The following is a 24,562-nucleotide window of genomic DNA, read 5'->3' on the forward strand; positions in this document are numbered from 1 at the left end:
CTCGGCGTGGGGAGCAAAGGGGGGAAAGTTCGTTTCTTTTTTTTTTTTTTCTTTTTTTCGTCGGGTTTTTTTCTTTCGTTTTTAAACCGCGACGCCCGTGCACGCGAGAGAAGCCAAACGTTCCTAGGCGGCCACGGTATGGCGACGGTTCGTGTGAGCGGCCGAGCAACGTCCGTAATTAATGATAATTGTTCAACTAGCTTGATGGCTTTAATTAAAGGCAGTTCAGCAATTCCGCGCGGCGAGCGAGCGCCTCCTATTTTTCTGTCTTTTTTTCCTTTTTTTTCTCTCTCTCTCTCTCTCTCTCTTTTTTTTCTCCTCGCCGTTTTTTTAAGCACGCCGAACGCCCCCCCTCCCTCTTTCTTTCTTTCTTTCTATCTCTCTCGTTCTGTTTGTCTCGGTTTCGCGTACACACGTACAACGTACGTTGTAATAGGCGTTAAATATTTCAACGAGTCGGCGGCTATCGGGCCGAGGGATCGAAGCCCCAGACCGAGCGGATTTGACGAATCGAAAACAAAAGGCGATCTATTATTGCCCCGGCGTCGCCGTGTCAGCATAATGAATCAGGGGATCGTTGGAATTCTACGGCTCGGTGTGTAATTACCCGCGGAGCGCGAGAATTGCCCCGTTAACGATTTCTTCGTAAACCCTCGTTACGCAGTAACGTCTCGTTACCGGAGCGCGCCCTGTTATTCGGTAGGCGCCTCCTCTTTAACCGGTATTTCTCGTTGCACGGTATACATTGAAAATGAAAATCACCGCGATCTCGACACTCGAATCGTGTTCTCTGATTTCGCGAGGGATCTTACCACCCGATCGTCGCGATCACTGATCCGCGTACGGTTTCGCGATCGGTACGAATTGGGGTGTGTTCGATAATCGTGGTGACATGGCGCGAAATATTGCAAAATTTACAAACGTTTCGAACGAGTTAGGCTGCGTTCGGAAATCGTGGTCACATGGCGCCAAAGAATTGCAAAATTTCCAAACGTTTCGAACCAGTTAGACCGCGTTCGTGGTCACATGGCGCCAAAGAACTGGAAAATTTCCAAACGTTTCGAACGATGGTACCTCGAGCTCGATCTTTCGTTAAAGGAAAGAAGAAACGATCACGAGGGATCGCGTTATCAACGAAGGGATAAATTAACAAGCTCGCGAGGAATCGACGGATCCTACGAGAAGATCGTTGAAATACTCGGATAAATTCCGCGACCGTAATCAATTTCTCTGCCGTCGAATTCAAGAGTAACTGTAATCTACCGCGAATAGCCCCTAATGAAGAAAACGGCAAAGAGTGCCGCTAGTTTTCTAACTGTAATTCGTTAATGAGCTGAATCCAACTGAACCCGGCCGTGATTAACGCGCAACGCATTCCTGCGTTCGTCTAGCAGAAAATTTTCACTCGAACGTCTACTGGTAATCAGCGAACAGAGCGATCGAGATTAATCGCCGGACCGAAAGAATTTTCAAAGTGGAACGAGCACGATGATACTTCCCAAACCGGGGAGAATCGAGTTCCTCGAACCTCTACGGGGGGATTCGACGAATCTACGAGGAGGTATTTAAGAAAAATCGAGTTTACGCGCGATAGGAGAGCCACCGTGTTCCGCTCGGCGCGATCACCGACGACGTCGTCGACGACGAAGTGTATACAGAAAAAACAAAGATACTATACACGGAGCAATTATCTTACGGAGTCCAGTAATGACGCAATCTACGACTATAGCAAGGAGAGCGATATCGTACAAACGGTAATCAACTCCGCTATTCTTATATCGCAATAGCTGAATTACCCGGCGTAGTCTTAACGCGGAAATTATTTTTACGCTTCCGGATGTATAGCATTTCTTCTTTCGTTTTTTTTTTTTTTTTTTTTCTTTCGCGATACAAAAAAACGAACGGAACTTTTCCGTTACCCGCGCGAGGCCGTAACGCGGAAACGGTCGGTATCTCGGTCGCCGTCGATCCTATCGAAAATTTATATACCGCGAAAAAGTTTCAAAATTTCATTTCCCATCGTTTTCATTCGCGACGATTTCACCGTGAAATGAACGCCGAGCGAGTTATCGCTAGTTTTACGACCGGTGCCGTTCCATCTTCCGTCTGGAATTTTGCGCTTCGGATTTTGAATCGTACCACCTACGGACACGCTCCGACGAGGGATTTTGTTTCCGTGCGCGCGTTACGCGGGCGGAAGCGAACCGTTGCCACTTTGAACGTTCAAAAAATTTCTCGTCTCGGTTCACACGGTAACCGATCGTCAAAGGCGACCCTGTCGACACGAACTTATCGGCGGCTGTTTTTTTGTCTTTTTTTTTCGGTTCGCTCGCGGCGCTCGGTCGACTCTGGGGAAAAAAGTTGTTCGTTAAAAAAAAAAAAAAATCGCGGAGCAACCGGGGGTGAAATGTGTCTCGTCGACACGGATCGTCGAAAACGATCGACGAAAGAAACGTCCAAGTAACCGGGGCGAGTGTTCCAGCCGGTGGTCTCGAAGTACGTTCGCGAACGTGGCTCGTACGCCACCAGAGAGAGAGAGAGAGAGAGAGAGAGAGAAGTCGAAGTCCAACTTGTAAGTCAAAGTTATCATCTGCCTTTTTTACCGTGGGCCCCCCCGGCCCGTCCCGCGTGCCCGTAGTTCCTCGGATTCCACCATCGAGAACCCTTTTGCGCGCACGAGAGAAGAGAAACCCGCCGCATCGGCCCTGCCATGTGTTTCGAATGAATTTACATGACGTCTCAGCGTGTAGCTATGTCACTTTTTGCCCGTGTGCGTGCGTACGTGCGTGTACGAACGGCCAGCATGTGGGCAGAGATTCCCTGCAGCGGCAGATGTTGGACCATCTTCCCGTGTGCCCCTTTCGAGATACGAAACTCGCCATGATTATACCCTATCTGCCCACCGAGGGCAGGGCCGTATCGTCTTGCTGGATTCCTCGGCGCCTCGGATCCCTCCGATGACGTAACCTCCCCACCTTAACCTTCCCTTCGTCATCCCCTCGCCGCGAAAAAAGAATCTCTCTCGTTCTCTATCGTCTCTTTTTCCAACACTGTCTTTCTACTTTTTTTTCTTCGATTTTCTCGCTAATACAGCGGACGATCGAATTCGAGGGGATCGCGGGGGATCGTGATGCAAGAGGTAGGGAGTTCCGGGGTAAGCGAAGAACGATTCGGTTGAAAGATATACATATTCCTACAGACGAGCAGAGAAGTTTGATCATTGGGATCCTACGATCGGTAACAGGTGTGACTTTTTCGGTTGTTTCGCCGAGCTTTAAATCGGGAGGTTGAAAACGAACTGGAAGATCGATCGGTGATACTACGACAATCGATGTTTACGAGATTCTCGAAACGCGATCGTTTCACTGCGTCCGTTAAATCTCGAAAATAGTAACCTACGATCGGATTCGCTGGTACGCGACACTTCTCGCCGCGTCTCGTCCTTATAGCGGGAATTCTTACCGAATCTCCGCCACTAAGTAACCGTGCAACACTTCCTATCGAGCTTCGCACCTGAAACAAAGAAAAAGAGAACACTCGATCAGTGCACGATGGTCGTTCGCGTTCGATCGGGGCCGTTTAAATATTTGCGCGCGTTCGAGAACGAATGAAAAAACTGGGGGGAAAAAAACAAAAAAAAAACATACACACACATAAAAAAAAGAGAAATAAAAATAAACGAGGCACGGGGAAGAATTCATTACGCGTTCTCCCCATCCACCCCTCCCCTTGCCCCTGTTTTCACCGCGAAACGGCATTCGAAACGAGTCGGCGGCGAATTTCTCGGATTACGAGCGCACTCGATACCGACCCGACAAAAAAATAACTAGAATGCGTAGAGGGGGCGAGAGGCGGGGGAATGGAGAGACCGGAGAGGGAGTAAAAAGCAAAAAAAGAAAAAAGAAGAAAGAAAAAAAAGGGGAAAAAAAAACAACGAACGGCCCGCAAACACGTGACAAGTTGGCCAACCGACCGGTGAAATCGTATCACGGATTTTCGGTATTTTTTACCGGGCTTCCCATGAATTTCTTTTTTTTCCCATTGCTCGTCGCCCCGTGTCGGACAAGCAATAATTCGGACCCTCGTTCCGTGGCGCAGGAAATGAGCGTGCGGTTTCGCCGTGCGCTCCCGCTTAATAATAATTATTATCATTATTCCGAGCCCCCCCGGGGTATCAATCATACGGATTTCGTGACTCAACTTTTACGAATCACGGAGACAAACGCGATCTCCGAGCGAAACTGCCGCGCCGAGCCGTGTCGCGCGGGACGAATTTCAAACTTCGAACCAGGCCTTTCTCGCCGCGTATACATCGCGCGTAGCTACGTAAATACGCTTCGGAGTGGCGAACGATACCCGGAGAAATTACACCGCCACGGACCGCTCGACTCTCGTTACCGAACGTATCGATATTGAATTAAATTGGCCGCGCGAGACGTGTAATATTCGTCCGGGACACCAGATACGTATTTCGCAACGAATTAGCGTCACGATGCATCACCCTAGCGCAACGCTCGTGAATCGACTGACCTAACTAACCGAAGAAAATCAACCGTTCGAGAGTTTGTCGTATTAATCGCATCGTTACGATGATCGAACGATTCGACCCGGTCTCGAGAATAATTCCCCGCGAATCGAACCCGGGAACGGATAATTACTCGGGAAACGCTTGGAACGCGATACACATTTTTTCCTTCTCTTTTTTTATTTCGTTCGATTCCCTCTCGTACGAATGCTCGATTAAATATTTGTCCAGGTGCGAGTATCACCGAGCGCTACGTATTATTCTGGCTCGCGTTCTCTCTCGCAACGAGTGCTTCTTTAGAACGATTCGATGCTGTTGCTCGAAGTTTCTCAACGATAGAACCGTCGATGTTGGCTGGGCTCTTATTGCTAACAAACTATGTGCACGTGTTTGAAATTAAGGAGGGGGAAATTCATTTACGAATATAATTAATTCTCTGTTTCGATAATCGTTGCCGAGTATTTCGAGGAGAAACATCGTTAATAATCGATCGATTTTACTAAGAAGTTCGAAAATGATCGAATCGACCATTTTGGTAGTTCCGGTGTTAACCGTGAGCATGGGATACACTCGATCGAGGCATTCCACTCGTAAAAAGATTTGTCTTTCCAAATAGATAATCGAACGCGTACGATTACACTGCAGATAATATTAAGAAAAAAATCATTGAATCTAAATACAAACCAGTATCACGATACAATTATTTTCTTAACTCCAGGTGTGCAATCACCGTGCACACGAGCGAACGCATACGAATTACGTAAAATTGTGTAAAATTACATAAAATCGTAACAATTTTCACCATTTGCAACAAGTCCATTCCCCCGATGTATAATCGTCGATCGATGAAATATTCGACCCACCGGTTACATTTCCTCCCGTTACGTAATTGTTCGTTTAATTCGTACGGTTAAAGCGCGTTGGTTACGCGACAGGAATACAGCACACACGAGCTTAAGAATCGTAAACGCACCAGGTACGGTGCACGTAGATTACGTTTTCGATTTTCAACTCCCGATTACGCGTCAAGAACGATTTAACGGTATTCTCGAGCGAGCGCGCGAGTGCGAGTGCGCGCGCGCACGACACTTTCGGGGCCCGCTTTCACGAACGACGCGAGCGAAAGGAGTTTCGGTCCGCGCGCGTCAAACGCTCGGGCCCCTCGGTCGTTCCGAAGAGAGTACAGCAATTTTCTCGTTCGCGGCCGTGAGATGCGCGTACGATACTGCGGTCGAAATGAATTCAAATTAGCAACAGTGTAAGAAGACCGTTCACGGAAGAGAGTCCGGCAGGCATAATTCTATCTCTCGTATCGCGACGACCAACCAACGAGAGGAACTTTCTTTCCTTTCTTTCTCCCCACCCACTTCTCTCTTTCATCTTTTTTCACTCCGTTTTCATTTTTTTCTTTATTTTTTTCCCTGCTCTCTCTCTCTCTCTCTCTCTCTCTCTCTCTCTCTCTCTTTCTCTCTCGTTCTCTTGGTTGTTGCAAATCGATCCCGGGCCGAAAATCCAATTTCATGCTCCGTTCAAGACGCGCTTCGGCTTCGCTCTTAGCGCATTACGTATTCCAGCTTCGCCCCGCCCTCTCGTATTATTGCTCGACTCTGTGCTTTTTGTTTTTTCGTCCTGGGCCGGTCCCAGCTTCTTCGTCTTCCTCGGAGTTAGGTTATCGGTAAACCGAGCGTTCATTATAATCGCATCAAGACGAGAGGAGGATGATGTTCGAGGGGGAGAGGGGGTGGCAGGGCCGGCCAGATAGAGAGAGAGGCCACTGGCCGCGGATTCCTCGATGGAATTTCGCTCCGCGACGCGCAACGACCCGGTTAATTTCAAACGAAGTCCCGGTTTCGCCTAATCCCGCTCAACTTTTCCGTATCCATTATCGTTAAATCTGCGCATCGACGCGGCGCAGCGATCGGAACGCGCGTTTCGTTTGTCTACCCCCTCCACCTCGCCTCGAGAGCACTCTGCGAATGGGTACTCGGAGTGGGGAAGAGTGGGTGACACCGAGCTCTTCGTACGGTTGTTAATTGCCCGGGTATAGCGATAGGATACGAGCGACATTAAAAGTATCATCGATAAGGTGGAACAAGAATTTTTCGCGCGAAATTTGAAATGTCGAACGGTTCGTGTAATTCGTTGAACGCGTAAGGTCTACGTAGAGACGAGCAGGAATTGTGAAAGTGAGTGAGAGGCGGTAGGTAAGATTCTATTGTTCGAAGTTAACCTCGAAATGGTAGTCGTTTTGAAATATTTACGTCGGCGGTTTTTGTTTGCGTCTCGACTCGTAGATTTCTAGGTATCCCTGTCGTGTTCATAATACGTAGAAATTTGTCGAAGTTCACAATTTCTTTTTGCACGTGGATTCCATTACTGCGATACACGTGTGTGTGGTGGAACGCATTAGAGCGAATTTGAAAAAAGAACCGAGTAACGTGAACCGAGTGGTTGTAACGCGAGAAATAATTTTCTTGCGCGTTTTCAATTAATTTTTGCCCGCCATTACGGTACACCTTGTGCACCGTAGTTTATTCTTGGGCTATTGCGCGATACGATTGCGATGTTTTTTCCCGATGCGATATATCTTTATGTATTTTTAACATTTCACCGTGTCGTATATACTCGTTACTTAAAAAAGAAAAAAAGCATTCGACAAAAAATAACATTCGAACCGTATACTTTTACATTTCCAATGGTATAATTAGAAGCTTCCGACGGAACGTATAATTAACGAATAAGAAACTAATAGAATAAACTTTCTGAAATTTCCAATTTTATCTTATAAATCGTTAATATCGTTAAAATATTCGAATACACGTGAATCGTGATTCGAGGAACTGTTCAAAATTAACCACTTTCGAATGGTCTCGAAAGTACGTATAAAATGCACAAAAGTGCACGTTGGGATGACAAGCAATTGCAAGTACCCTGTATCGATATTTCGTGTAATTCCTCGAGTTCAACGATGACAAGAAACTATTTTTTCAAACATCTCGAATGTGATTTAAGTATCTCGAAACGATTTAATGAAAAATTCCGTACTACCTTCTTGATTAAAATCTCACGAGTACGCAAATACGCGTTTCCTTCGAGTTCGACTTCCGGAGCGCAAACATTGAACAATCCAGCAACGAATTCGAGTCTGTCGAGTATTCGCGCGGCAAACCGACGGCAGTTTTCATAAATTCCAGCCGCATCAACCCTTTACCTGTTCCCCTTAGAATAAATATTACCAGGACGGATCCACCGCGTATTATATTATAATGGCGAGGGCATACTAATGGAATCCGAGAACACGAAGGTTCGTCGGTGACGAGAACAGGAGTCTAAAGGTACACAGATGGTCCAGCGTAGCCCTTAACCCTTCGATGGAGAAATTTGCTCGTCCTCGTGTCGAAGAACGATGGGTCGGGGAGCCTATTAATATTCCTTAGACAGCGAGATCCCGTGAGAAAACTCCCTAAGGGTGTTTTTCCTTCGCTCATTAGCATAAGGCGATGATCCTTTCGTTTCTCACGGTACAGGCAACGTTTACGCTTCCGATAAACGAATTCTCGAAGCGACCCGAACTTTGTTTTCCGTACCTTTGGAACACTTTCGATTCAATATCGCGCGATAATACTCGCTTCCAGGGGTTATCTTCGAAAATATTTTCCAACGACAGAGGGGAACCGGTTCGCGAGAGCGCGCCGTTTAGAATTGTCACCAACACGTTCTTTCAAACGTATTATCGTTATTGCAAGAACAATACATACAATCCGGAGAAAAAAATATTACCACTGTGTCACCGAAGAGACCAACTTTGAAAACCCATCAAAGTTCTATTGTAACCAATGCAAAAAGTTCGGTATCTCGTAAGGTTCTAGGCTCAAGGATAGGTCGATTACTATCGTGGTCGATTGCACGATCGAGGATCTTGAAAATAACTAAAAGGTTCATAATTGTTCTTCTTCGTTCGAGCGTGGACATATTCGAGAAACTTAAGATGGAGTCGTAGTTGCGAGAAAGAGGCGATATAGGTTTTCCAATTTTTTCACGATACGAACTTTAGAAATTTACGTTGCGTTATTGTCTTCAATTTTACAGTATAACATCGCGTTATACCATCACCAGTGGTGTACTAAGCAGCGAGAAGTGATTCTGATCGAAAATTGTGCAACGTCGCGAACGATAGGTAACGGTTTCGATGGATACCTTCTCTGATCTTTCAACCCTTCGTAATTTTCATAAAATTCTCATAAATAAGCGCGTTCGGGCCGTCCTTATTTATATACAATATTTATACGCCACGCATGACCTGAAACGGTATCCCTCGTGAGATTCGAGCGTAGGTATACGCTATCGACCTGAACTCGGCTCGAAAGGGGTGAAAAGGAAGAATGAACGATGCTGCGCGACACACCTGTAAACGATCGGATCCATCGATGGTCGTATTCGACAAGTATCGGCTCTCGAGTAACGCGATCGTTTTCTATTTCGAAAACAGATCGCGCAGACATCGACAGGGTGCAAATGACAGTGAAATTAATCCTCGACGATGGCTAACGTGCGACGAAAACCGAGCTGTTGCGTGTAAACGTGAACATCCGAATCGTTGCGGTGGAAATGATACAAGGAGCGTACCGTGTTTGGAGAACACTCGAAATAGATGAAGTTTGTTAGCATTGTTTCGGTTACCGAACTCTGTGGTATAGTATACTCTAATATACGATACTTGTGCAGGTAATTACGAAAGGGACCTATGTCACGTGTCGTTACGATGCGAAACGATTCGGATCATCGACGCAATTGAACCAAAGAAAGTTGTCATTCGTTTCGCACCTTTCTTCCGTCAATTGTGCAACAGTATTGAAAATATCGTTTCGAGTTTCTCTAAAATGTATTTTAGAAAATAGACACGTTGTGAGAATAACGATGGTATTCGAGTATAAAATCGAACGCAAAGTATCTTGTAATTAAAATTTCAATCTACACAAATTTCTACGTCGAAGTACAGTCCTCTCGTCGATGTTCGCGAAAGATCGTCCAACGATCTTCGAGCCTCGTTTTTATTTTACCAAGTCGCACGAAATAATTTCAGCCCGTCACTTCGAACACGACGAGAACGGAAATTTATAATCGCAAATAGGAAATACTCTCGGGTCTCGAATTTGCCCCGCGAGGAGAAATAACCCAATTTTCGCATCGTTCTTATCTCATCTTATCTCCGTCAAGGTTGATTCGCGGATCTATTTCAAGCGGGTACATTTCGACTGTTTCTACGAGCACCGTTACGCCTATAAATAGTCCCAATTTTTTTCTGAAATCGTTCGGTACACGGTATCGAGACCGTTGTAGCCGAGATAACGGCCAAACCGTGGTATATAAAACAACTTCTATCTCGAACAATCGGTTTCGAAATATCGTTCGATAGATAACCCTAAAGCACAATTTACACGGCGGTATCTCGCGGTTCGTTCGTTCCGGTTCGAACGTGTACTCGCATTTCGCTCTTCGCGCGAACCTTACGTCGGCTGTAATATCGCGAGTACGAATCCCGCGATAATTTACAAGGCGTACGCGAAATTATCGACCGCGCGAGCGCGTAATACACGAAACCGGCGGCACGAGTTCGTACGTACGGAGTAACGAAGGTGAAGTACCTAATCGTCCGTAAACACCGAAATCCACGTAGAAATACACTCTTCTCGCGGAAACGAGCGGAAGAAAAGTGGCGTTAAACGTTCGGTTCGACGTCGTTCGATCGGGCCCGTACGAACAACGCGTGTATTCGCTCGCCCGCACCGAACCGCTCTTTATCCACTTCGCGACGCAAAAATCACTTTTCCGTCGGTCTACCCACGCAATAACGATCCCATTAGCTCCCCAAATCGTTCTCTAGATCGCCGCTAAATTATCCAATAAAGTGCAGCGCCGTTACTCTCGTCCAATACCCGTCAACCGGTCATGCACGACAGCGTTCGGTCTTTCGCTCGTGGCACGGAACGAAACGTTCCATCGAACGATTATCTCTCTCTCTTTCTCTCTCACGTTCTCCCTGACCAGTTGAAATATTTCTCCTCTCGCACGAGAGCGAGAAGAGAGGGCTGGAGCGGAGGAAGGAGGGAGAGCGCGAAAAGTTAGCCTCGAAATCCGTCGAGATGAAAAGAACGACCAAGACGACGACGAGGACGAGGACGAGGACGATGACGCGGGGGTGATGTGGGGGGATGGTGCCCCGATCTCGGAGGAAAAGTCACGTAGAACTTTTTTTTCCGGGTGGTGAATTTTTCGAAGCCCTCGAAGCACCGAGGAGGAGGTGGCGAGGAACGAGAGGAAGGAGTGAGTCCCCATCGTCGCGAAATCGACGAGCAAATACTTAAGGCGTAACCTCGTTACGCCGGCAGCCAGTGGAAAAGCGAGAAAAATCCACTCGAAGCCAGCCTAGCCCCGCTGTGCCTCCAGCGACGACGCTGGCGGCGGCGACGGCGCGGAAAACTCGCTTCCGGTCGTTCGGGCGTCCCTTCGACCGTTTGAAATACGACGGGAGCCGTTGATGCGCGACTCGACGGAGAGAGAGAAAAAAAAAAAGCTCCGAGCGCGCCGAAAATGGAAAAAGAAAAGCGGAAAGTATCGAAATATACGGCTGGAAATCGTCTCGCGACTTCGATCGAGCGAAACGAATCCCCCGATTCGCGAACTATCGGAGGAACATCGCGTTCCGATGCCCAACTTTACACTGAAACAACGTTTTCGTGCACCGATGGCTCCCGATCGATTTTTTACGACGACGTATTTGTATTTCGATACAGGTCTCCGAATCTTCGAGAGACTTCTCACCAGTTTGCGCGCCCCCAGGTGTCCTCGAATCGTGTAACGAATCGATTCCTCGCGGTGGATTTTCATCTTGTCCCCTGGGACGGAAAATAGACGGAGAATCTTTCGGGAATTTTTTTTGGAGAAACCTAAGTGACCTACTTGATCGAAACTTTTGGAGTTTATCGGTATACTCGCGAAGATGTTGCCTGAATTTTTTCGAAATATTTAGTCTACTAATACTCGTGTTATTAACAGAAGGAACGGATCCCTCGAGGGGGATACTCTTCGTGTCCCGGGTAAGAAAAAGATGGGGAATCTTTGGAATTTTTTTTACAGGAGCGTACGCGACCCACTCTACCGAAACTTTTTGAGTTTATCGGTACACTCGCGAAGATGTCGCGTGAATTTTTGCAAAACATTTACTCCATCAGTACGCGAGTTGTTGATAATTTCCCGGTGCCGCGTCATCGGTGTCTCGGTGGCCGTGTTTACGCCTATGGGAAGTAATTGTGAACGAAAAGCACGAATTATTCTTTCGTTTCGGCGTGACTTGCGTTCGAATCGGGAAGAAATTGATGGTTTCGAGAGCCGTGGAAAAAGTAGAAAAAAGAATCCCGTCCATTGTAAGGGACGCGAGGGGTGGAAAGGGTCTAACCAGTGCAAAGAGGACAGTATTCAGCGGAACGATTCTCCTTAGGAACCTGCAACGAAACGTTTCGTCTCCGGCTAATTATACTACTTGAAGCTAAAACGGGCTAAGCGAAGATACAAACGGATAGCCCAGGGCCCGGTGTAATTACCCGATTCGGCCATGGGTAATTATCGACGATTAGAGTGTCGGTTTCGGGACATTTTCGAGGCAGGTGATAGGGACACCAACGTTCCTACCGTTACGAATGCCCGGAGAACGAACCTCGGCGTCAGTTTCGCGCGAAATCGTCGTAGCGTCTGCTCGAGGTCCAAGAACGAAACCTCTCATGTTTTCCACGAACACGCTCGCCGTTTGACGCGTAGGCTATTTAGTTTCGGTGCACACGGTGAAGCACTTGAAGCGTCTTTGGACTTTGACCGGAGTTACGATTCGAACCGTCGCGGACGCATCCGACGGAAAACTTGGATTTTTGGACTCGACGCTAAAACTATCAAAGAGCTTGACTAGTTTCGAATTTATTTCTAGTCGAACTAGAATCTATTCTAGTCTACTAGAATCTATTCCAGTAGAAAGTTACTAACGTCGCTTTGCTCGCAATATTTGGTGACAATTATCGAAATAGAAAACTACGAATTATATTCGTAAATTGATTCGTCTTCTCCCATTCTACTTGCAAAGATAGATAGAAAGTTCGGTGGAAATACGTTTATCGTTGTTTGTATTCGCGTTAAAGGAGATTCGTTCGACGCTTTCGCGATCGATCATTCGGTGTGACTTTTCTCCGGGTTAGAACTTACCACGTTTTTAGGATCGAAATCACGGGTTTTGTACACGTTGTAAGTTTCTCGGTGCTCGGTGACCAAAATGTGCCGTCGAGTGGTTCTTATCGCGTAGGAATTCGAAGGCTGGAGATTACACCGAGTACCGATTCGTTTGATGGTTTTGGCGGAGATTGGCAAGACGAAGTCAACAAATTCGTGTTAGCGACATGTTCGTGCGAGCGACAAGTTTCGATTAGAAGAGAGGTATCTCGCGAACGTGACTCCAAAGAGGCGATTGTTAAATATAGAATTTTTTTTATCGAACACGGAATAAATGTGCTCGATTAATATTATTTTCGGTGAAGTAGTCGTTGAAAGTTTTATACGATCCGCGGGAACTTGATAATGGTCGCGAATCGATCTTCGCGTCGATTGTTTCGAAATAACGAAACTTCGATGATCGTCTGAATGGTACATATTAAAACGTAACTGTACTGCGGAAGCGATCAATGACACAGGAATTTTTTAAAAACGTGTATTAAATACGTTAAAGTGTATTAAATACGTTAGATAGTATTTTTTACCGGTAATTATTATTTTCGGTAAAAGTTCAGAAAGTTTTCTACGAAATCGATCACTTCGTTCGCGAGAACTGCACAATTATCGTCGGTTGATCTTAATTGAACGCGTCGATCGTTATTTCGATGCAATGATCTCCCAAATGATACATTATGTGAAAATGTGCTCGTAATGAATGCACTCGTTTCGAGTCAAAGCGCGTCGAACATACAGAATCATATTTTCGATCGCTAAATATTATTTTAGGCAAAACTACAGGTACCGAAGGTTACGTTCCATCCGCGAGAACTCGACAATTACGATCACCGATCGCGAGTCAGCACACTGACCGCTATTTCGTCGCGATGTCACATTATACTCAAAAGTGCTGATAATAAAAAATCGTTGCACTTGTTTCGTCTCAAAGTGTGTCACTCTAGATCGTATCTTCACTCGTCAAAGCTATAGCTACCTAAAGTTTCGTTTCATCGGCGAGAATTGGATAATTACCACCATCGATCCTCGGTATGCAATTCTCAAACCAGAACGTCGACCGTTGCATTTCGGTGCAACGTAACCTCGTGACCGGAGCGCCTCTTGCCCGAACGGTGCATCGAACGAAAGGCTCCAAGTCCCGACGAATTTCGATCGATCGAACGCGCCGAAATTATCGGCCGCGGAAAGCTCGCGGAGGTTCAACGAGGCGATTGGACGGTTCGCGACAACAAGTATCTCAAGGCTGTCCAGTGGCGGAATATTAATATCCCGTCGTTGGAACTACCGCTAAAAAATCCAAGCTCGACCTTCGTCGGTCGTCGAACGGGCGGAATCGGGGCGGGCCGCGTTCGAAAACCGGGAAGGAACCGTAGGAGCGAGGGCACCGGGCGTAATCGAAAAGTTTCGTAAGACGATTTTTTTTTACCACGTTGTCGGAGCGATGGAGAGAGAGAAAGAGAGAGAGAAAGAGATAGAGATAGAGTAAGAGGGAGAGAGGGGCCGAGTCCCCGTGGCCGAGGCCAAAGAAAGCCACGGGGTTTAGAATAAATCAAGTAGAAAGGCCGGAGCGGGTCCACGGCTAGAAATATTCGGCGCTCGCTTTGTACGAGGCCGCTGCACGGGACGGCCCTAAAGGAAGAGGAAAAACGAGCAACGCGGACGGAGGCCCCTGCCCGGAGTAGGACGGAGCGAAACCGAGCGCGGAGCGAGACGGAGAGGAGACGAGGGCAAAAGGAGGCGAACGAACGCGGCCGGGCTACGTTACAGCAGCAACGACTGAAGATATCAATCAACGGGCGCATTGTGCTCGGGGATAATTTGACGCGCGGCTGAAAGGGCCAGATCTCGAATTCCACGATCGGATAATGGCCCCTATGAGGCCCCGAGGAGCCTCGGGAACCTCGGGGGTATCTACCGAACCGCAGCTTGTACAGGAATCGTCGTGCGCGTTCGCCGAGTACACCCGAGCAGCGAGTCGCCCGCCCGATTGTCTTCGAGGCTCACGGCCTTTATTTTCGTCAAGACACATTGTCCCGGTTCCGCGAACGTATTACTCAGGACCGCGTAACGAATCGATCGCGCCGATTTCGTCCGCAACGTTATCCGATACCACCGGTGACGTTCGATTGAGTGCTCGGATCCGGGGACTTTTAAATCGGGGACTACCGAGAGCCAACCGAAGGCGGTGGCGGTAACGGTGGTGGTCGTCGCGTCGTCATGGGTTCTCGAGGCGGAAAATTTCAAAGAACGACGATCCTTGGATCGAACCGATAATCGCGAAATACGAACGTTTAACGTCACCGGGCGTAACACGTCTCGCGATCCTCTGTTTTTGCGATACGTCGCGTCGTTGCGAAATTCAATCACCAATTTCTCAATATCTTCGCCCAGATGGTATTCCAACTACCGGATCTTCGGTTCATTGGATTCGAGATTGCACGATGATTAAGAAAGTAATCGTTCAGCGACACCGAATGCAAAATGTTCACCGATGATCCGCTTCTACGATACGTCGCGTCGTTGTCCAATTAAACTACAAATATCTTAACATGTTTCGCGATTCTACCGAGTAGCTAGAATCGTTAGTTGACTGCGAAAGCAATCGTTCAATGACACTGGACGCAAAATGTCCGCCTGGTTGGTTCGCCTATTAGAAATCGTCTATTTCTACACGGTATCGTTGCGTAATTGTATCGCTGGCTTCTTCTGGATATCTTTTTCGATCTATGCTACATTCTACCGTGTCACCGTATCTTTGGTTAATCGATGTCGGGATTGCTCGATGATGCAGAAAATAATCATTTAGCGACGCTACACGCAAAATGTCCGTTTCATCGATTTACGATCATCTATTTCTACGCGGTATCGTCGGGTAATTAAGTTACAAGTCTGTAAATCTTTCAATCCACGACAGATTCTACCGTGTGGTTGCATCTTCGGTTCATTGGTCGTTGGACGACTATAAAAGCAATCGTTCAGCGACACCGGAAGCGAAATATCCGTCGCACCGGTTCGCGATCTTCTATTTCTACACAGTACCGTTGCGTAAATTAAATTGCAACATTTTTAAAATATTTGAATGCGCGCTGGTTACGATCGCGTCACCAGATCTTCGTTTCGTCCGTGGGTGTTCAAGTTTTCCTACTTCCTCCATCTTCCCCCTCTTTCGAGAAACATCGTCGTGGCTACGTTCGAAAACAACGCTCGGCTTTCCACATCGTCGTTATTACCCAAGAGTGTGGAACTCGACGCGGAAAATTTCGTAGATCACAGTTTTCCGCGAGAAATGTAGATAACTCGTCCCGATAACCGCGAAATAAATCTCTCGTATCGCTCCTACGACGACGCTTATCTCGCTCGTTCGCGATCCTCTCTCTCTCTCGGCTTCCTATCGTCGCGTAATTAAATTTTAGACTTTCGTATCCTACCGCGATCTCCATTTCCCGAACGTACGCCGTCTCCGCTTCCCGATTCGAAACAACGATCCGTAGAAAGTTTATCCGGACTTTTACCACTTCGCTCGTCTTCGTTCGCTTTTAAACGATCCATTCGACGTCAGACTCGAGAACAATGTGCAATTACCCCGGACGTGCGCACACTTTCTTACAATCTGCACAACAAACACGCAAACGTAACGATAAACATCGTTTTCCATCGAGAAACGAAACGTTAGGTACGTCTTCGCTCGTGGTGCACACTTTTTTTTCATCTACTCGGAAAAAGACCAACGCAACGACAAATACGAGTTTTCACGGATAAACAAAATCCCCGCTGTGCAGGATGTTATCGAAATTGTGGTACGAGCCGAAAGGACGTGACTCTTTTATGAAATATAAATGGAAAACGTAAGTGACAGAATTTCATTTTCGAATAAATCGATGTCAAAGATTCCTGGAATACGTCTACTTGCACTGCACTGTGTTACAGACTGGTCTTCGTTGGACTTCTCATCCAATACGAAAATAATTCTACTTCGATGTCAATCCCGTAGCAATTAATATAAAATATTAAAACAGCGATTAAAATAGCACAGTGACATCATTCGAACGTATGCAAGTGCACTTCGCGAATACTTAACGTCGATCTATTCGAAAACTCCGTACGAAAAAGTGTCGTTCTGTATTTTCGACTTATTTTTTCACACATTCACCTCCTTCGACTTTGGAACACTGTATATTCGACGTCAGGCTCTAGAACCTTCGCTATACTGTTACAGATACACACTCATTTTTTTCAATCTGCGCGACAAAGACCAACGTAACGATAAACACGATGCGAGAGTCCGAGAACCAGAGCTGTCCAGTTGCAGTCGAGTTGCAATCGAGTTGCAGTCTTGTTGCAATCGAGTTGCAATCGAGTTGCAGTCGAGTTGCAACCGTCCGCCGGATCGAAGATTCGAACTGGCGATAAAATGTTTGCAATCGTAAGAAATCCGTTCGCCGTCGCGTCGCTCGAGCGTCGGCGTTTCCATTCGAAATCCCGAGATCCAACGAGCGCGAACGAAGCGACGCTGCTCTCGAGAGCGTCGCAAGCGTCCGTCGGGCAACGAACGACGCGCGTAACCCGACTCGTTTCAACCCCTCGCCGACGCGTTTCATCGTATCTGTTCCTACCGGCGTCCATATTCCCCTGAATCGAGCACGATTCGCGAGTAGGATTCGATTCGAGACGCAATCGTCGTCCGCGCGATTTCGAAACGGTCCGGCGATTAATTACAAAAGATGGCGTCTCAGCGTCCCGGTGATAAAAAAAAAAGAAGAAAAACAAAAAAAAAAAAGAAACGAACTACGCGCACGGACGTTGCGCGACACTGACGGGGAGAACCACGACGAGCGTGTAAAATATTACACCCGATATCTGTCTCTAACGGCTTTATCGCGCGTGATTAATACTCCTCTTGATAGCACCCATCGACGCGATCCACGCGGCCCGCTAGAACTCGTTTTTCCCTTCGGATTGGTCCTGTTGCCGCAACATCTTTCGGGGAACCGTACGTGGATCCCGATTTCGCGTTATTGTCTTGCCAACGAGTGCGATCGAGAACTCCAGTGTCGAGAATTACTCCGAGACTGGAGCTACTTGCCAGAAACTAGAGTCCAGTGCCTTTGACGCGTAGAAAGAGTTTGGTGAAATTAACGGTTATCCTGATTTTGCGATGGAAACTAGGAATAGAGCGTTCGGTACATCGAGACGAAGCTAGAGCTTCTCATCCTTGGATGGAATCGTCTCGAGCAGCAAGAACGATTTCACGAGTGTACTTCCTTTCAATTTCTAGAGGGTAGAGTTCAGAGTCGTATCGGACGATTGGAAAAGATGAGAGGTTCGGTAGAATTATTCCGAGTCACCCTGGTTGTTGCGATAACTAGGGGTTAGAGCACTCGGCGTACGTAGAAATGCTGGTATGGATCGAACGCTCGAGATACAGAATTATCGTTTAGCGATTGAACACATTCGTTTAAATAACTATCGGTTGAAAGGGAGCTATTCACCAAGGGATACACTCTCGGTGGATTTATGGAGACTGGAGTCCAGAGTTCTCCGTGCCGGACGATTCGAAGAGACGAGAGATTTGGTGGAATTATTCCTAGTCACTGTGGTTATGGCGAAAACTAGAGACAGAGCACCTAGCGTACATACTAATACCGACACGGACTACGTGTCTAAGATATAGAATGTCCCATCGATCGGACGCTGTCGTCTGCGAAACTATCTTTTGCAAAAAATCTAGGAAGTTTCATCCCTAAGTAAAATTGTTTCCAACTCCGATAGAAAAACCGATCTCGATAAACTTTCTTCAAATTTCCGTAGAGTTCCAGATTCTCCGTACCTGTCATCTTCGATTAGAAAAAATGAAACTTTCGCTACGACACTCCCGTTCGCGAAACAATTCCCTAAAACGCATCCGAGGCAACCATCTGGACTACCACTGTCGATGAACGCGAAAACTCGTCGTGAAATTCGTCTCCAGCGTTCCGTTCCGCGGAAGAGGACTGTTCTCTGCGCGCGGAGGGTTCACCGATGGTCGAATCTGGCTAGTTTTCAGAGTGTCTCTGGACAGGTAGCTTAGCACGCGCGATACCCCCCTCCCTGACACGAGTTTCCCTCGTTGTGCCCGGACGTTGAATGGGAAACACTTGACTTCTCGATTCCCGCCCGATGCGGGATTAAGAGGAAGAACGCGGCAGCGTCTACGGGTCTGGGTGTCGCCATTTCGGCGATACAATGCGAGACCCCGAGGGCGCCGTTACCTGAACGCCCGTCAGAGAGCACGTGCTGGCTCACTTCCCTTTTTGTTCGATACGAGGAAATTTTTCGTGCCCGACACGCGAGACACCTCGACCGCTCTACAGGTGGAGGACTACTCGCTCGCGCTCGCTCTCTCTCTTCTCGGGCAACGCTTTGGGTACGGAGATTTGCGGTCAGCCTGTTTGCATAACAGGTGGATCTATTCCGCCGGCGACGATTACACGGGAAACTGTTTGCAGTGTCCGCCCCCCCACCCCCCACACCTAACCGAAACCCCCCCGTCCCGAGACCCCTACCCCTACAAGTGACGGCGAAGATCCTCTCTCGCGAAACTCCGGAACCGATCCGCGTTTACGCGAACAAATTTACACTCGGACGGGAAACGTCGTGCTCGAAGTTCGCGCGAAACTTGCCGAGACGTTTCGAGGAACGAGGATACTTAGAGGAGCGGTCGAGTGACGCGTCACGCTTCGGGTAAACGGGTGTCGTATATTCCAGGACCGTGAACGTTCACGAATCGCGACTATGTCCCATGGCGCAACACGTAACGCCACCGTTCGCTGGGCTAGATTCTTCTTTGGAAGTTCAAACGATACGAAATTCGTTTACACGTTTCGATGACCGTTGATCGGGACGGGATGTCTTGCTCCTAGGTGAGAGAGCGTTGAACTCCAACGATAAAAATGGACGATCGAGATTCACGGCTATGTCCTCTGTAGCGAGTAGAATGTTTGCTGGTTCTTTGGTAGAAATTTAAGCAACTGGACACTTTTGTTCAGATATGTAGAAATTGAAATACAGCTACGAGTGTCTTATCCCCAAGTGGAATAACGTCGAAGTCCAAGAATGATAATGAACGATCGAGATTCACAGCTATGTTCTCTGTAGCGAGTAGAACGTTCTCTGGTTCTTTGTTGAATTTTTGAGCAACTGGACACTTTTGTTCAGATATGTAGAAATTGAAATACAGCTACGAGTGTCTTATCCCCAAGTGGAATAACGTCGAAGTCCAAGAATGATAATGAACGATCGAGATTCACGTCTATGTCCTCTGCAGCGAGTAGAATGTTTTCTGGTTCTTTGTTTGAATTTTTAAGCAACTGGAGACTTTTGTTCAGAAATGTAGCAATTGAGACGCTGTCTTATTCCCGGATGAAAATGTGTTAAACGCAAACAGTAGAAACGGGAGATCAAGATTCGCGGCTATGTCCTTCGTCACGAGATTGTACGTTTCCTGGAATAAGTTCCTTTTTGAAATTTTAAGCGATTGGACACTTTTGTTTAGAAAACTATCAGTTGAGACAGAGCTACGCATGACTTGTCCTGGAGTGTAGGTGCGTTAAACTCCAATAGTAAGAACAGAGATCGAGATTCGCGTCTATGTTCTCTGACACGAATAACTGTATTATACATTTTTCGAAATAATAGTCTGTTTTGGAAATTTAAGCACTCTGACATTTTCATCTAAGAAACTAAACGTCGAGACGGAGCTACGAGTCTTATTCCGAAATTGTGTTAGACTAGAGCAGCAAAAACGGAGAATCAAGATTCACGTTTGTATTATACGATTTTCGAAATAATAGTCTTCGTTGAAAATTGAAACGATCGGACACTTTTTTCTGAAAAACTAAACGTCGAGAAGCAGCTACGAGTCTTATCCCGGAATTGTTTTAGACTCCAGCAGCAAAAATGGAGAATCACGATTCACGTCCATGACTGTATTATACGATTTTCGAAATAATAATCTTCTTTGAAAATTGAAACGATCAGACACTTTTTTCTGAAAAACTAAACGTCGAGACGCAGCTACTAGTCTTATCCCGGAATTGTTTTAGATTTCAGCAACAAAAATGGAGAATCACGATTCGTTTCTATGTTCTCTGACACGAACGGAACATTTTCTAGATTTTCTTTGGAAAACTGATCAATAGGACACTTTCATCTACAAAACTATCCACCAAAACGAAGCTACGGGTGCGTTACCCCGGATGGAAGTGCATCAAAGTCCAGCAGCAAGAACAAGGGATCGAAGTTCGCGCCTATGTTCCCTGGCACGAGTGACCGTATCGTACGTTTCCCGAAACAGTAGTCTTTTTCGAAAATCAAAGCGATGGAACACTTCCGTTTGCGAAACTATCCGCTGAACCGAAACTGTACGACTGGTTCCGCGTGAAACTCCATAAGTAGAAACGGAGGATCCAAATTCGCGTCTATGTTCCTCGTCACGGTTTTCTAGAATAATTTCTTCCATAGAAGTCTAAACGCTCGGACACTCTCGTCCGTAAAACTATCCATTAGCACGGAACTTCTTACACCGAGATCGTGTTAAACTCCAGCGACAAGAACGAACAATCGCGATTCCCGTACTCCGAAGTACGAAATCACGAAGAAACCCCAAGTGTCGTCGCAGCTCTCTAACAGTTCGTCCGAAATATTTCAAGTCGCGTTCGGAAAAAAAAGAAAGAGCGTGGAAGAACACAAAATCGAAAAAAAATGATAGAATTCACACAGGAGAAGATATTATACATCCCGATCACCCGTACCGAATAGCCATTATCGCGAAGTTTCGGGATGGTCGAAGGAACGTACGAGGTAGACTCTCTGGAGAGTGTACACGGGGGATAAAAGTTCGAACACCGTTTCGGCAGCTTCGTCGTTGGAAAAGAGTGTATCGGGGTTGGTTGTTTTTCTCGTCGACTTTATTAAAGTGTCCCTTACCTCGCTCGCTCGTCGGTGATTGGTCGTGATCTCGTAGCGAAAGCGCCGTCGGCTGCTAACATGTCCCAAACGTGATCTTCGGTTCGTGGTCGTCTCTCGTCGACGATTCGTACCGAAAATACATTCTTGCGAAGCTTTTATCAATTTCGTTTTGTTTCCCCACTGTTATAGCACACATTTTCGTTTTCGTTTTTGTTTTTTTTTTTTGTTTTTTTTTGTATTCTGGATATCTGTTGCGCATGTATAATTTTCGTTTTACACTATCGCGGGCACTGACGGTGACTCGGTCGTCGGAATTCTCGTCTTCTCGATCGGGAACCGATGATCTCGTCGTTAGATCTTCGCTCGTCCCGTGCGTTACGCAACGATCGAACCAGCACCGTGTACCCGAAGCTATCGTACGACGAAACGAGGATCGTCGAAATGGCTGGCGACGAACGCGTACTCGTACCGCGCGTACAGGACTCGGATCATCACCATTCGTCGAATCTCGCGATTCTCGCGAAAAGGGGACCTCCTCTGACGCGCGATGATCGAGCGAGATCGGTTCACGCGATTCGAAGCACCACGTGGTAGCGTCACGATGCGTCGCACAAACGATTCGTTCGAACGATCGCCGCGTAATTCGTATAACGGGTTCTCCACTGCTACGTGACGATTCACTGGTGAGATTCGTAATCGACGACCGACCGGAGTCACGGGCGAACTCCGATCGGCGGAGTTCCGCCCTCTCGGACGATCCTCGACGATCGTCGAGATCGTCTTCGAGGCCGAAGAACCACCTCTCGGGTATCCAATTTCCTCCACGCAGTCCCGTGCGATTTAAAGTGCTCTCGCGACGACCGCCCCGAAGAGATTCCAACCGCGAGCACCGTTCGCCCCGCGAGATCTCCCCGAACATCTGTTAGCCCCGAACCGGGTCGTACGGCTCGAAGTCTCGACGTCCAAGTCCCGCCCGAAGCTTCGCATCGTCGTCGACCGCGGCAAATAGTCTCGAGTCGGGTGAACGAACACGAAGACGAACACGAAGACGACACGAAGTTTTTTTTTCCGATGTTCCTCCGATCTCTGCGCGCACTCGGGTCGTCCACCGCGATCGATTTCTCGGTAAAAATTCTCTTGCTCGATGCCCACCGAGCGGATCCGTTGGCCGGTTCCTCTCTCGGACCGCGGATGGTCCAGGATCATCGGTGACGATTGAACGGAAATCCGAGTACCCGGTTAACGGACGACGATTCTCCCCCGGGTATCTCTCTTTCTTTCTCTCTCTCTCTCTCTCTTTCTTTCTTTCTCTCTTTCTCTCTTTCTCTCTCTCTCTCTTTCTTTCTCTCTCTCTCTCTCTCTCTCTCTCCCAGATGCCGATTATTGCGCCGTTGTCCGAGTGGAAGGACGGCCGAGGACGACTGGATGAAGAGACTGCCCAGGAAGGTTCACACTGCCCGGCGGTCCGATCGCTGACGACTGAACGCCGTGGTAGCGTTTCACCGCGTAGTAAGCCGACTCTCGCCCCGCCATCGGCCTCTCTTTCTCCGCCGCTCCGCGAGGAGCGAGCGAGCGAGATAAACGATCGAAAAGAAACGAGAGAGGGTCGTCGAAAGAGAGAAAGAGAGAGACGAGAGACACCCGTCCTTTTCGACCCACTCTGACGTTCTGCACGTCCTGAGAGCAGCGTGCCCCCGTCCTGGTGCTCGGCTCCGTTCTCTGCATTCACCCCCCCCACTACGGTCCTCCCGTTCTCGCTCGAGACTCCCTCCCCTCCAACCGTTACGCGTCCACCTTCCCCCACCGCGACGACGCGGCGAGCGATCCCCCCACCCTCGGCGACCGAACCACGGGAGCTTCGCGCGATCGCCGCTGGGCGGCACCAGCGTCCAAACTCTCGAGCGGGACGCGCCGTTCGAGCGTGGCGGGCAACAAAGATCCCGTCGGTTAGCGCCGTTACGTGGGAGAGAACGCGCTCCACTGGTTGGTGGAAGGGGAGTGGTAACCACGGGGGTGAGTCGGCCGACTTCCCCTCTCGTCGTGCCGCCGGCATTCCCCTCCCATGGTTCATCGGCTCCTCCTCCACCCCCACCGGCGCGGCACGTGTTCCGTTCCGTGTCGGGCCTGCGTGCTCGCGCTTCGCTCCGTCTTTGTCCACCGTTTCGCTCCGCGCCGGGGTTACGGGACGCGCGGCGTACGGGGGGAACCGTCGCGGTGGTGGGGGAACCACGACGACGAGTGGCGGGGGACGCGTCGTGAAACGGACGAATGGTGGGGAGCAGAAGACCGTAACGTTGCCAGCAGCACGCGTCACGCGCTCTCCACGCTGCGACTATGGCACTACCGCGGGGAAAAACGTGATTTTACAAAAACACGGAAGAGGATTTCACCCCGCCCACCCTCCGAACGATCGCGAGTCGCGATCGATTTCGGCAGCTACCTCGAAATCGTTTCCTCGAATTGTCTCGGCCACCGAGAACGATTCTTTTTTTTTCTCTCTCTCTCTCGTTTCGCATTCGGCGACGAACACCGGACACCGAGACGGGAGTCTCGCACGGGATAGATCCCTCGGTGAATTTTATTTTACGCGAACGCGCGGAACGAAAAGAAAATACATCGGCGCGGTTCGTCGTCGAGAAACCCCGTTATCGTATCGCGGTATCATCGGGGCTGGATGTTTGTCGCGCGGTCTATTTATAGCTAACAACGCGGTTATCACTCGCGAGGCTCTCAAGGTACGCACACCGACCGCTCGAACGTACGCCGGCGCTCGAAACGATAACGCTGTTCGCGTTCCCGATGAAAGTAAACTGGTTTTCGTGG

At 48.1% G+C, this 24,562-nt stretch overlaps 2 protein-coding genes and 1 long non-coding RNA gene across 3 annotated transcripts in view; 2 read left to right on the plus strand and 1 right to left on the minus strand.

Moving 5' to 3' along the window:
* The window catches only part of LOC143148032 (UPF0489 protein C5orf22 homolog), a 476,738-nt gene that overhangs the window by 199,871 nt on the left and 252,305 nt on the right, over nt 1-24,562 (plus strand). The window lies entirely within an intron of this gene.
* On the minus strand, nt 292-23,261 carry LOC143147802 (uncharacterized). Its single transcript, XM_076313400.1, has 2 exons — nt 21,758-23,261; nt 292-3,513 (listed from the first exon to the last, which is right to left on the minus strand). The coding sequence occupies exon 1, from the start codon at nt 22,656-22,658 to the stop codon at nt 21,813-21,815; it is 846 nt and encodes a 281-aa protein (XP_076169515.1). The 5' UTR covers nt 22,659-23,261; the 3' UTR covers nt 292-3,513; nt 21,758-21,812.
* LOC143148120 (uncharacterized) lies at nt 16,252-17,240 on the plus strand. Its single transcript, XR_012992405.1, has 2 exons — nt 16,252-16,638; nt 17,010-17,240. It is a non-coding gene; the product is annotated as an uncharacterized LOC143148120 (long non-coding RNA).

The sequence above is a fragment of the Ptiloglossa arizonensis genome, chromosome 6, assembly GCF_051014685.1.
Source record: "Ptiloglossa arizonensis isolate GNS036 chromosome 6, iyPtiAriz1_principal, whole genome shotgun sequence".
NCBI lineage: Eukaryota > Metazoa > Arthropoda > Insecta > Hymenoptera > Colletidae > Ptiloglossa > Ptiloglossa arizonensis.

What these genes read in the sequence shown, in the direction of transcription:
- LOC143147802 (XM_076313400.1), bottom strand. Translation starts at nt 22,658, where the DNA reads ATGTTCGGGGAGATCTCGCGGGGCGAACGGTGCTCGCGGTTGGAATCT.